The sequence below is a fragment of the Phascolarctos cinereus genome, unplaced genomic scaffold (assembly GCF_003287225.1).
Source record: "Phascolarctos cinereus isolate Bilbo 61053 unplaced genomic scaffold, phaCin_HiC Scaffold_9;HRSCAF=440, whole genome shotgun sequence".
Taxonomy (NCBI): domain Eukaryota; kingdom Metazoa; phylum Chordata; class Mammalia; order Diprotodontia; family Phascolarctidae; genus Phascolarctos; species Phascolarctos cinereus.
Window position 1 is genome coordinate 231,581,314 of NW_027556402.1, and position 13,542 is coordinate 231,594,855.

The following is a 13,542-nucleotide window of genomic DNA, read 5'->3' on the forward strand; positions in this document are numbered from 1 at the left end:
TAGGGTGCAGCTCAAGCTGGCTGCAGACTGCGTTTCATCGGCCCGTGAAGCAAGGCTTAACCTCATCCGTGACCTCCCTTTGACTGGTGCTGGGCACCTGGGCATTTCTGGGCGCCTGTCCTTCTGGAGAGGATAAGCTCCTTCTCTTGGGGCCTGGTGGGCCAAACTGCCCACGTCCAGGATGGCCAACAAGCAGGGCCGGCAGGACTCTCTGTGACAGGCCAAGGATGGAGGCCCTGCATGCAGGGGCTTAGAGGTCACTTACCGGGATGTCCAAGTTCGCTCCAGCATCTATCAGCATCTGGACCATTGCTTCGTCCCCAGCAGCACAGGCATACATCAGTGGGGTCATCCCCTAAATGGACAAAGGACAGAGATGCTCAGCTGTTTGAGGGGTTTCAGGGGGACTTATGTTCCTGCTGCCCGAGGCACTGTGGACCTGAGTCAACAGAGTGCTAACGTAAAGGAAGTGAAGAGGAGCTGGCTTTGAATCCTGCCCCAAACACTAGCTGTGGGACACCGGGGAGGCTGCTTCACCTCCCAGGCCTCAGTTTCCTCTGCTGTAAAGTGAGAGGATTGGACTCAGTGGCTTCTGAGGTCCGCTACGGAACATGTGATGATGATTTAAAATAATCACGTTTTAAAGTATAGAACATAAGCTCTCTGAGGGCAGGGATGGTTTAATTTTTGTCTCTGCAGCCCTTATACCCAGCACAGTACAGCCCCTATATGCTCGCTAGATTTCCTGACGGACTGCACGTCATGTAAGTATCATTCCTGCTTTACAGATGAGGAAACTGAGGCTCACAGTGACTTACCCAGAGGCACAAACACCCAGGATTCTAACACTGGTCTCTTCTGACTCCACTGAGGTCCGGTGCTCTTAACCCACCAAAATGTCTACACATGGGCCCTGGGGGATGCCTGTGCAGGCTTCAAATTCCGGGGCTCCGGCCGCCTCCTAGCTGTGTGACTATTAGAAAACCAGTGTGATCTGGGGGGCTTCAGTTTTTTCAGCTGTAAAATGATCCAGTTTGGGCGTGGTGGCCTCTGAGGGGCCTTCTGACTCTAGACACTACACGTCTGTCAGTCTTAACTAAAGAAAATGGCACATGAAAAAGCAGTGGGGGGGATAGAGAGCTCATTAGCCATTGACACCCCGGTTTTCTCAGGGCTCAGAAATGCCCACGCAGTGTGGCCACTTCCCTTCCCAAGCTCGAACAGGTAGATCGTGCCTCTGCCTTCCCCAAAAGAGCCCTGCAGAGAAGGAGTTAACTCTCGGCAGTTTCCCCAGCAAGCATTTTCCTGGAGCCTTAAAATGTTATTTATTAAGTGATGTGTGTGCAGACAAGATCGCCCAGCCTTGTAAATCCCTCTCTCTGGATGCCGGCAGACAAATGGATAGTCTGAGATTAATCAGGGCGGGAGACAGGGCTGTTTACCGACAGATCACTCTAGAAATATCAAAGGCCAGAAAGTAAATAGGGAGACGGACTAGGCCCCCCCCCCCAAATCTGTTTTCCCCCGAGGCACAATCTGTTAGCTCCCCAGATGGCCAACAAAACTGCCAGCCCCTTGAGGGTAGGGGGTGACTTCTGCCTCTTTTTATGTCCCCAGGGCATTGCACAATGCCTGGCACATAGTAGGTGGTTAATAAATGTTTGTTGATTGACACTCAGAGCTGCAATTGAACTGCCAGCTCCTTGAGGGCAGGGGATAGTCTTTTGCTTCTTTTTGTATCCTCAGTGCATAGCACAGTGACTGGAGCATAGTAGGTGCTTAATAAATGTTTCCTGATTAATTCTCAGAGCTGCAATTCAACCATTAGCTCCTAGAGGGCAAGCATTGTCTTCTGCCTTTTTTTGGTAACTCCAACGCACAGCACAATGCCTGGCACATAGTAGGTGCTTAATAAATGTTTGTTGATTGACTCTCAGAGCTACAACTAATTGGCCAGCTCCTTGAAGGCCGAGATCAAGTCATATTTAGAGGGAGCTAGGTAGCACAGTGGGCAGTACACGGGTCCTGGAGTTAGGAAATCTGGCCTCAGACACTTAATGAGCTCTGTGACCCTAAAATGTTCTGTGCCTCAGTTTTCTCATCTGTAAAATGGGGATGATAACAGTCTCCCCCTCACAGGGTTGTCGTGAGGATTGTGTCGTAAACCTGAAAGGACCATTTAAAGGCTAGCTCAGTACGGGCAGGTGTCAGAGCAGGCGCTCAGGGGATACTGTACACCACTTGCCATAGGATACAAAGGTAGGAAGGACATTAGGAATCAGTCCAACCACAGAAGGCTCGGAGGGCGAGGGACTGGGCCGGGCTCAGACAAACTGGCCGTAGCAGAGCCGTGAGGTCTGACTCCAAACCCAGCTCTGTCTATGATGCTCCCGTGGGGTAGCGGTTACAACCACCTTATAACTTAGTCATAACCAAATGCCTCCAAAGTGCCGGGAGCCCCAGTCTTCCCAGGCAGGCCCAGGCCCAGGGCTCCAGGGGGACAGGGAGGGTCTGACCCCGTCTGGCCCTTCTGCCATTTTCTCCCACCACCACATAAACTGGCCCAGAGGGGCTCCAACCCTTTCTGCTCCCTGAACCCTTTACTTGCTTTAGCTAAACCTTCCCACTGAATCTGAAAAGAAATACATTCTGGAGTTCACCAAGCACACACATATATAGAGAGCAATTCATTTTACATAGCTCCTCCATAAGCTTCTTAAACCCTGCTGGAGGTATGCTTGGGAATCCTTGACTTCGCACCTAGGTCTTAGATGGCTACATGACGCCTAGCTAGAGAGGTTACATTACTTGCTTGGGGTCACAGAGCTAGTCAAGTATCAGGAGCAGGACTTGAACCCAGACCTGGGTTGACTCCGACAACAGGACTCTCCACCCTGGCTCAGTGCCTCTTTCCCCTCAGGATGCTGCTGTTCCCCCGTCCCCAGCTCCTCCCCCTGGCCAAGCACCCTCTTATTTATTTCCACTTTGAAATACATTATTATTACTATTATGAATTTTTGCCTAGAGCGTTCTCCTCCATACCCCCATTAACTACAATCTCCTCATCCGTCACCTCCTCGAGAAGCCTTCCCAGACCACCCCGGCGCCCACTTCTGAACTCCCATGGCACTGATTGCCTGGACTCTTCATTCAGCACCCAATCGTCACTAGCCTTATAGCATGCATTGTCTTTTCTCATTATTTAACTACATCATAAGCTCCTTATGGACAGGGGGAGTGTGCTGGTCTGAGGATGTGCTTGCTTGTGGGGTATGGCTACGGGCGAATCACCTAGTTTCTCTGAGCCTTGGTTTCTTCATCTGGAAAATGGGGAGAATGCCTGCTCAGCATATATCATAGAGCGTCTGTGAAGGAAATGTTCTACCTGAGTGTGAATACAGCGGTCCTGGTACTGGCTCTGGAGCCAGGACCTGGGTTCAAATCTCTCTGATTTATGATACTACCTCTATGGTCCTGGGTAAGTCATTTAATTTTCTTGCATCCCAGTTTCCTCATCTGTGAAGTGAGAGAGCTGACCATTTAGCCTCTGAGATCCTGCCAGCTCTAGCTCTATGAATCTATGAATCACCTACAGTGCCTAGAGCAATAAGACCCACACAGTAGGTGCTCAGTCACTCTGCCCAATGAAAGACTGACGGTCACCTGTATGTGTGCGCGCGCGTGTGTGTGTGTGTGTGTGTGTGTGTGTGTGTGTGTGTGTGTGTGTGTGTGTGTGTGTCCAATGCCTGGGCAGGGTACCAGGCTGGCTCCCCTTGACCTCCAGCCTCCTGTTTCCACCCCACCCCCCACCCAATCTCTGGCATTCCAGGGTTAGAAGTTCAGCCCAGAGAAACAGAAAGCACATTCCTGGATTTTCTAGCTTCAACTGTAATGATAACAATAATAATAAACAACTGTAAACTTAAAGCAAGGAGGGAAGACTGCACCCTGGCTGGTGGAGAGACCCATCCCCATACACTGTACTTTCTCGCCATCATATAAATGTGAGCTAAGTGCTTTACATGTATTATTTCAGTTGATGTAAGGCATGAATGGGAGAAGGGGAGAACTGTATCTAAGCTTTGTACATAGTAAGTGCTTAATAATAATCTTCCTTCCTCCCTTCCTTCCCTTTTTCCTTCCTTCCCTCTTTCCTTCCCTTTTCCTTCCTTCCCTCTCTCCTTTCCTCTCTCCCTTTCTCCCTCTTTCCTTCCTTCCTTCCCTGTCTCCCTTCCTCTCTCCTTTTCTCCCTCTTTCCTTTCTTCCATCCTTTCTTCCTCCTCCCTCCCTTCTTCCCTCCCTTTTACCTTCCTTCGTTTCCTCCCTCCTTTCCTCTTTCCCCTTCTCCCTCTTCACTCTTTACTTCCTTCCTTCCTCTTCCCTTCCTACTTCCTCCCCTTTTTCCTTCCTTTCCTCCCTCCCTCCCTCCCTCCCTCCCTCCCTTCCTTTCTCCCTTTCTCCCTCTTTCCTTCCTTCCTTCCTTCTGATTCCTAGTCTTCTTCTAGTAGACATTTTGGAAGACCTCTTTCTCACTACTCAGACTCTCCCAAATCTCCCTTGCCTCTACCTGGTCATCCATGGTGTTAACCCCGTCGGGCCCCAGAGCCTCAATGGCCTGGTTGATGAGATCTGTCCTCCCACAGTTGAGCATCCGGAAACCTAGGTCCTGGTTGAACTTCTCAGTGGCTGCTTTGGCATCGAGCCTCCGAAAGGAACTGAAACAACATTCAGGCCTGTCCAAGAGAAAGACAAAAAGGATACAAGCTGCATTATGGGGAATCTTTCTGGGATGGATTCAGGGCATGTTTCTCTCCACTGGGACTCAATGCAGAATCAGGGAGCCCCAGAATCACTAGGCTGCATGTAGGAATGTGAGATTCCTACAGGATCAGATTGGCCGCATGGCCAAGTGAGGGATGGTCTTGGACGCAGCCAGCCTCATCCTTTCTCCCCAAATCATGAAAAAGTCTAGAAAGTGCCTTGGTGGCATAGTCATCACATTCCATATGTAACATTCTACCTCCAAAATCAGGAACGCACTATTGGAAATGTCTGTGTCCCTAACCATTCCACATCACTCCCCTTCAAGCACTGGTATTTCAGCTAGACTGGCCTACTTAGTATCACAGATCTAGAGCTCAAAAGGATCTAAGAAGATATCAATCCTTGTTTATGCATCTCATACCTGACATTTCCGGTCTCTTCCAACCTCCTTATGGTGGCTGTGAATGCTTTTCTTCTCTCCCATCCCTAAGAATTCCTAGTTTCTTACAGCTCAGCTCAGCCTTAGGTACCATATAAGGCCCCTACTCATCCCCCCACATTTATCTGTGTATATGTTGTTTCCTCTTGAGGGCAGGGACTGTTTCTTTCTTTCTTTGCATCCATGCACAATGGGGACCAGTTACAGAATCAGAGAAATGTCTGCCTTGGGATTTAGATCAGGCACTATGGCTAGTATGGCTCTTTCAGGGAAAGGAGAAGGATGTGGGGGCTCTCAGTGGCTACAAGGGGTCAGGAAAGCCTCTATCCCACTTTCCTAGAGTGAGTAGCCTATGAGGAGAACAATTCAATTCCAAGACAGAAGAAAGGGTTGGAATTCTTCTGCCATGTCTGCCATGTTGGGCTCCTCTCCTGGGCTTTCCCATTCTAACTTGCCAGCTCCATGTACCAATCATGGAATCTTGGGAGATGGGGATGGTCCCCAGGTACCAGTCTTGGTGGAGATTTATGAGCTATTCTAATAATACTTCTGGGTATTTATGGGGGACTTTCTCAGAGAAGTTCAAAACACTTTATAGCCTTTAACACCCACCCTCCCAACATCTTTGTGAGATGGGAAGTGGATGGCTATGGCCAGTAGAGGCCACAGAAGAAAAAAAAACAAACCAAAACAACTTGCCTCCCTTGCTCAAAAGAAAGTTGTCTATAGGCTTGGGACAGCCAGCCCTCTCCTTGCCAGCTGTGTCCTTACAGGTGGGACTTTGGCTGCTCCCATCCCACCCCAACAGAGTACATCTCACGTACTTTAACTGCCGGGGCTCACAGTCCAGGCCAGGTAGCAGTAATCGGGCTGTCTGCCGGATGTCATCACTGTCCACAGTCAGGCTGCGACGGTGTTCTGCATAGGTGATGGCCACGCGCATCCATTCCATCAGTGGAGGGAGGAGCATGAAGGGCCTGCAGGAGAGCAAAGAGGCAACAGGGTCAGCATATGTGAACATGAGTCAGTGACAGGAGAAAAGAAGACGTTCTCCAGTGTTTCTTGGAGAATGGATGGCAATCAATTTGTCATATGGCTTCTTCAAAATAACATTTCCTTTTAATGTTCCCTGTCCAGCAAGCCAGAAGGCAGAGAGAGGCAACAATCCAGTAAGAAGGAAAGGACGTCTTTGGTTGAACCACTCTGAACCACTACGGGACAGAGAGAGCGCCAGACTCTGGGTCAACACCATGCTGACTACTCTATCTTGTGCCAAGAACCACCCTGAACCACTATGGGAGTCCTCCCACGAGACAGCTCTTAACTTCAATGAGTCATTAAACAATTCCAGGCCTCAGTTTCTTCATCTGTAAGATAATGGTATCCAAAGGACGATCTTGAGAGCTGTTTCTAGCTCTAATGATAAGAATAAGCATTTACAAAGCACCTAAAGGTTGTCAAAGCTCTTTACATACTATCTCATTTGGCATAGCCGTACAGTGAGGTGCTGTAATTATCCTGATTTTGCTGAAGAGGAAACTGAGGCTGAGAAAGCTTAAGTAATTTGCCTGAGGTCACACAGCTGGTGAGCTGTCTGAAGCAGCATTTGAACCCAGGTCTTCCTGACTCCAAGTCTGAAGCATCATTTGAATCCAGGTCCTCCTAACTCCAAGTCTATCCATTATATTGACTGCTGACATGGGTGGGGGCTGGATCCAGCTGGAGCTCTGTGGCACATCGTCATCGGTGGGCAATGCCTCCGGGATCAGCAGCCCCAGTAGCAGCACCCTTTTCTCTCCCCCTCGCTGGGATGACAAGAGTCCCCAGCCTCTTCTGGGATGCAGCCCATCAGTTTTCAAGCTCGGCTTGGGAGTTTCCTGCAGAATTTGAATGCCTGTGTCCAAACAGGATTCCCAAATGGGCTAGGCCACTTTACCCCCTGGTCCTGCTACCTCAATCAATGCAAATAAATTAAATGAGTCTCTGTGTGTGTGTGTGTGTGTGTGTGTGTGTGTGTGTGTGTGTGTGTGTGTGTGTGTGTAAGCAACAGTATAGAAAAGGTTCAGCCCCTTAGGCTGAGGAGAGTAACATCAATCAGCCCTTTGAGGAGCCCCACCAGCCAGTGCCCCCAAGGGGCCACTACATTTTGCACTACTGCCCCAAGACAGCCCCCATCTGAAGCATGCACAGGGAGATAGGACACTGACAAGCAACTCAAAACAGCAGAGGGCTTTTTGGGAAGGGTCAGGGGCACAAAATCCCGTTAGGAGAAAGGTTCCATAATAGGATTTGGGAGTAGAGCTTTCCTCTAAGGGCTGGGGGGTGAGAGGGGGCCAGACCTCCCACTTCAGAAGAAGAAGCAATTCAGGATCTCAACAAGGACTTTTCTGTTTTTATCCTGCCACGAGCAAGGTAGAGCAGGGGGCGACACAGGATGTATCTTTGACAAAGGGCCTGTTTCCTCCCCCTCCCCCAGCCTCCTCCTTTGTTCCTGCTCAGTCCTGCCTGAGATCACCCACCATCTTAAAGTCAGAGAGGCGGTTCATGGCTGGTCAGGGCCGCTCCCGTTAATGAAGGAGGGCTGCCTGGGATCCTTTCCGAGGGCTTTGTCTAGCTTCCCGAGGCAATGAGGACCCCCTCTGGAGACCATTTCACAGTCTAATAGATTTGGCCATTAGGGTAGTCTCCCTGACAACCAGCCTCCTTGCTTCATGACTCACTGGACATACAGACTGCCCCAGATGGATTCAGTCCTTCTCCCGGCTCACCATCACAAGAAGAAAGGCTGTCACCAACAAGCTGCCCTCTTAAGCAGGTCTCGATAATGACAAGCCTAGAGATCTACTCCCCTCTTCCCTCTGTGTTCTGTCAACTCCAGCGGGCTCAATGGAGGGGCTGCTGAGAGGGACCCAGGCTTTCCTCCAAGTTTGGTGCTGAGTCTGCTAGAGTCCATGAGAAGCAGCATGGCCTCAAGGAAAGAACATTGGATTAGAAGTCCAAAGACCTGGGTGCAAGTCCTCACTATGTCACTTAGTGTTCACATGACCTTCAGTAAGGCTCCTTACCACTATGAACCCAAAAGACCCCCATCTGCAAAATAGGGATCATAATATTTGCATTACCTACCTGTTCATTACCTACTTGGGGTCAAAATATGAGCTTCCCAAGTACATGACTACACAGGAGTCTGTTGGAATAAGATCTGGGGGTTTTAATGGACCACAAGCTCCAGGTGAATCAAAGGTGTGATAGGGTAGCCCAAGAATCTAATGGGATTTTAGACTGGAATTAGGACACGATAATATCTCTGCAATCTGCCTTGGCCAGACCAGATGTGAGTACTTTGCACAATTGTTCAGTGTGCTATTAGGCCGATGTAGCACAGAGGATATACAGCATGGAATCTGGAGGCAGGAAGATCTGAGATCAAATCCTGCCTCAGACACTTACAATTGTGTGACCCTGGGAAAGTGATTTCATCTGTTTCCTCATCTGAGGAAATGAGGCTAATAATAGAGACTGCCTTTCTGGGTTGTTGTAAGGACACAGTGTGATACTATCTGTAAAGTACCTTGTTCACCTTAAAATGTTATATTAATGCTAGTTGTTATTATCATTAATATTTTATTAATATTGCATTATAAATTACAATAGGAAATATAACAGCATCTATAATACTGGAATTATTATTGACAACAATAACAATAAATAAGAGGTGGGATGGTGGTCACGAATGGGTGAGGGATGAGAGGCATGGCCATGTTAATGTTGTAGAAAGAATGAATGAACAAACCCATGAATTATCTTTCTGCCACAGTCCAGTTCCTAAAGCCAACAGTCCGAGAGGTTCAGTCTTGACCACAGACCTGCAGTGCCTCTTTGTACATCAGACAATATTTAGATTTCAAAAGTATGTTGCAAAGTCAGAAGCTTTCAGGTCAAAACAGGAAGCCAAGCTCAGAAACACATGGCCAAACTGCCGTCTAGCCCGGTCCTTTTTAGCCACAACAAAGGGTCACCTAACCTCTCTTAAAAAACCTCCAGCAGCAGGAGAGCTGCTACCTCCGGAAGCAGCCTATTTCACTCTAGGATGCCTCGAGGAGTTGGGTATGACGTCCAAACCTGCCTCTCTCACACTTTGCTCTTTGTTTCATTGATTGGGGCAGGTCGCCCTTTTTGCAAATGATTCCCCTCCACAAATTAGCAGATTAAAAATCCCTCCAAATATTTTTTAAGTGACTTGCACTGGACAAGTCACTTAACCACCTGAGCCTCAGTTTCTTCACCTGTAAAATGAGGGGATGGGACTAGATGACACCAGCTCTAAATCTACTGTCCTTTGACCCATTTAAACCACCTCTAGCCACACTCCCCCCACTCCACTGAGTGCAATTAATTCTACACGGATCCCTGTTAATGTTTTACATATTAGCTCCACTGGACTCAGCATAAAACTTTACTTAAATATCATTAGCCTTGGGAACAGAAGAGTAAGCAAAAAGATAATTCACAAATTAGCAAAATTATGCTGTGTTCATTGGATAACACATAAGAGTCGAGTGTATGGTTTTTATCATTACAAAGCCTCTTGAAGTCTCTCTCTGCTGGTATGTCTCCCTCCTCTGCCCAAACCCAACCCAGTGAGGCAGGGCTAATGGGAAGCTACGTTCTAGTGAGACACAAAGGCCTTGGAGAAGTTGGGTGTTTGAGAGCAACGTGCTGTTCGTAGGATGCTTTCTGCTCTTTTGAAGATGGTACATGGCTATGTGCATTATTAATAACCACAATGAGAGCCATCTCAGAGATGTTTTCTGAAGACAAGGTCATCTTGCTTTCATTCTGCCCTTGGGGTACATCTGCCGCTCGTTTGAATGCAATTATGACAACACCTGCAAAACCAAGCTCCTCCAACCCTCCCTCCTTGATAAAAACCACGCGGGGACCGGCAGAGGGTGAAATAGTCAGGGACGATACCCCAGGCATGGCCTGGGCTCTGGTCAAGAGACACACTGAGCTTATTCCTCCCTAATATTCCTCTTCTGGGTCACGGGTGGTACCATGGTAAGAACTTCCTAACTGGAGTCAGAGGTCCTGGGTTCCAATCCCATTTCTATTACTTACAACTGGTATGACCTTGGGCCAGCCCCTTATTTTCTTGGGCCTCAGCTGTCTCCTATGATGAGGACTAGGCTCTCCCTGAGGCTCCTTCTATATTCCTATGATATTTCATCTCCCCCCCCCCCCCGCCCGGGCATCTTAGAAGAGCTGGCTGGTGTTCCCGGGCATGCTGGACCAGTCCAATAAAAACGAACCCTATGGGCTGCTTCCACAAGGCAGAAGGCCCCCCACCCCCACGAGGAGCAATGGTGAAATGTATCTGTGGACTGGGCCTCGGCTTGCTTTCCCCCTAATTAAAAGGGGAAATATTCTGCCTTCTTGTCTTTCCTCTTGGCTGCCCTGGGTCCTGGGGCAATGCCGATCAGATCGACACAGGCGTTGACAGCACCGGTGCTGGGCAGAGGGAATGCAGGGGAGGGTCTTCAGGGCCAGAGAAAGCCACGTCCTCTCAGCTCCTTTATGCTCCACAGCTTTCTTCAGGCAGGCTGGATGTTTGACAAAGCATCTGGTGGTTCAGATGTTGGCAAGTCAACAGCAGGAAAAGAGCCAGGGCTCCAGCTCTGGATGGCCAGGATCCATCTAAGGACGGCCTTCCCACTTGAGGAAAGGGAATAGCCAGACCATCTAGGAGGCTCAAAGGAAAGGGGAGAAACTTGGAGTCAGAGGCCCTGGGTTCCAATCTTGCCTCCCTCCGAGATTCCATCCCTCCTCACCTCTGCCTCTTGGAATCCCTAGCTTCTTCAAGATTAAGTTCAATGGCTTTTCCTTCCAGAAGTAGATCCTGATTCTGCCCCTTCCCCAACCTCTCATCTCCCCGCTTTCTTTAAGACTCAAATCTCACCTTTTGCAAAAGGCCTTTTTTTTCTGGTCCCCACAGGGCTAATGCCTTCCCTCAGAGATTGCCCCCCATATATATTTCATATGCACAGAGTTATTTGCACATTGTCTTTCTCATTAGAATGTGAGTTCTTTGAGGATGCTTTGGCCTTTCAGTTAGGTGTTGTGGTGGCTAGAACACCAGGCCTGGAGTCAGGAAGATCTGAGTTCAAATCCAGCCTCAGACACTTACTACCTGTGTGACCCTAGGCAGGTCACTTCACCCTGTTTGCCTCAGTTTCCTCATCTATAAAATGAGCTGGAGAAGGAAATGGAAAACCACTCCGGTACTTCTGCCAAGAAACCTCCAAGGGGGGTCACGAAGAGTTGGACATGATTGAACAATAATATTTTGTATTTACATACCGGGGTACAATTTTTCCCCCCAATGGACTGTAAGTTCTTTGAGGGCAGGAAAAGTTTCCTTTTTGTCTTTGTATTCCCGGTACCTAATACAGTGCTAAAAAACATAGCATGCACTTAATAAGTTCTTGTTAAGACAGAAAGAAAGCTAAGAGGGTGCTGCTGATGGCTACATCTCTAAACCCTGATGTGGTCCGACGTGACTTCTGACCAGGATTTTCTGGGCAGTGTGATTCTCTGGCCACCAGCCTCTCTATGCCCTGGGAAGTCGGCGTACACTCTTTAGGACCTTGACAGGCTGTTCTCTGCTCTTTTGAAAAAGGGAAATGAGATCTCTTGGTTGTTGGTAGATCTCTGCTTGGGCTTCTTCCTATTATCTCACAGCCAGGTTTCAGAGCCAAGGGGCAGTTCATGGACTAGTATTAGCTAGGTTGGGGCTCTCACTTAGTATCACTGACTGTCAGAGCTAGAAATGACCTGAGAGGTTGGCCAGTCTGACCATTTTTTTTTTCAGATAAGGAATGAAGGGACAGAGTGACAAAGTAGAGTAAAGGATCTCTAAGATCCCATGCAGCTTAGAGTCACAGAACTTCAGAGTGGGATGAGATCTCCAGCGGCCATACAGGTTGACTCCAACTTGGAAAAGAATCCTCTCTTATAACATACTCAGTGAATGGTCCAGCTTCTACTTGATGACCTCCAAGGAAGAAGAACCCACTCTCCCAAGGCGGCCCGTTCCATGTTGGGATAATTCTTAATTGTTAGTTGTTTTTTTTAATTAACCTAAACCCTGAATCTGTTGTTTTGCAACGTCTACAGCTGATTCTGTTTTTGCCTCTTGGAGCCAAACAGAACAAGACTAATCCATCTTTCAGGTCTTAGCCCTTTAAATACTTGAAGACACGTATCTTGTACTCTGGGGCTTCTCTTCTAGGGCTAAACACACTTAGTTCCTTCAAATGATCCCTTATGGCATATTTGATGCCCATCACCATCTTGGGCATCGTCTAGCTTTTTAGCGTCTGTGGTAAAATATGGCATCTGGGAATGAACAATATTCCCAATGTGGTCTGACCAAGGGAGAGGATGGGAGCCTTACCTCTTCTGTCCTGCTTAGGGACTTTCTCAGAAGTGAATTACTTAGTGAGTAACCACATCTCATGACACCCAGGGCAGGGCACATGTCACTCCGCCACGTTGGCTGGACAGCAATAGCTGCTTTCTGCATTTTTTTCCAACTTGAAGGGCCATTTGTAGCACAGACACACCCCCTCCTCTAGAGGGTCCTGGAAAGGCCTTCTGTGCGACCTGGTTTGTAAAAAGCCTTTTCTTTCCACCTTAAAAAACAGAGTGCAGTGGGGGAAGAAGAATGAAAACAAGCAAACTGGAGGCCCTGGTTTTAAAAGAGCCTCGAAGCTTGGAAAAAATAAATAAACCCTGTATCACTCAGCACACTTATGATTTATTGTGATTCCAGTCTTAGAAGCAGTGTCTTAACAACGGGGAACAGGAAATGACTCCAATTTCCAGGCTCAAAGCAGGCCCTGTTCCTACATGGGGAATGGGCAGGGGGCCTCAACGAAAATGATCCAAGTTGGCGGCCTGGATGCCCGCCTACAACCAGCAGTGGTGAGAGGAGGCCAGCAAGATTGGAGGGTTTTGGCCAGTGCTCTGGGCTGGAAAGTCTACTTTGGCATGGGGGTGGCTCTGACCACTGTGTACCCATGTCTGTATAAGCACATGGATGAGTAGTATCAATGTTGACCCATACGGTCCTTATACTCCCATGCAGTCTGTTCTAGGGCCTTGAGAGGCCAGGTCATGGCTACTTAATTGAAACATTTGGCTACGAGCCCAAAATGGTTTCAGATTTAGGGCCTTGATCCTACAGCTGGGAAAATTTAGAGAGGGTACCAATGACTGGTACAATGGCTTGTTTCCTAATGAGCCATTTCACCATCATCTATCTCTTATACCTTGTC

General features: G+C 48.4%; 1 protein-coding gene across 1 annotated transcript in view; it reads right to left on the minus strand.

Annotated features, from left to right (window-relative positions):
- Nucleotides 1-13,542, minus strand: part of ABTB2 (ankyrin repeat and BTB domain containing 2) — a 193,733-nt gene that overhangs the window by 20,876 nt on the left and 159,315 nt on the right. Inside the window, exons 4-6 of the mRNA XM_020963910.2 lie at nt 6,028-6,180; nt 4,568-4,733; nt 266-355 (exon numbers count right to left, since the gene is read on the minus strand). Of these exons, the coding sequence (XP_020819569.1) occupies nt 266-355; nt 4,568-4,733; nt 6,028-6,180 (409 nt within the window). The remainder of the gene's footprint in view (nt 1-265; nt 356-4,567; nt 4,734-6,027; nt 6,181-13,542) is intronic.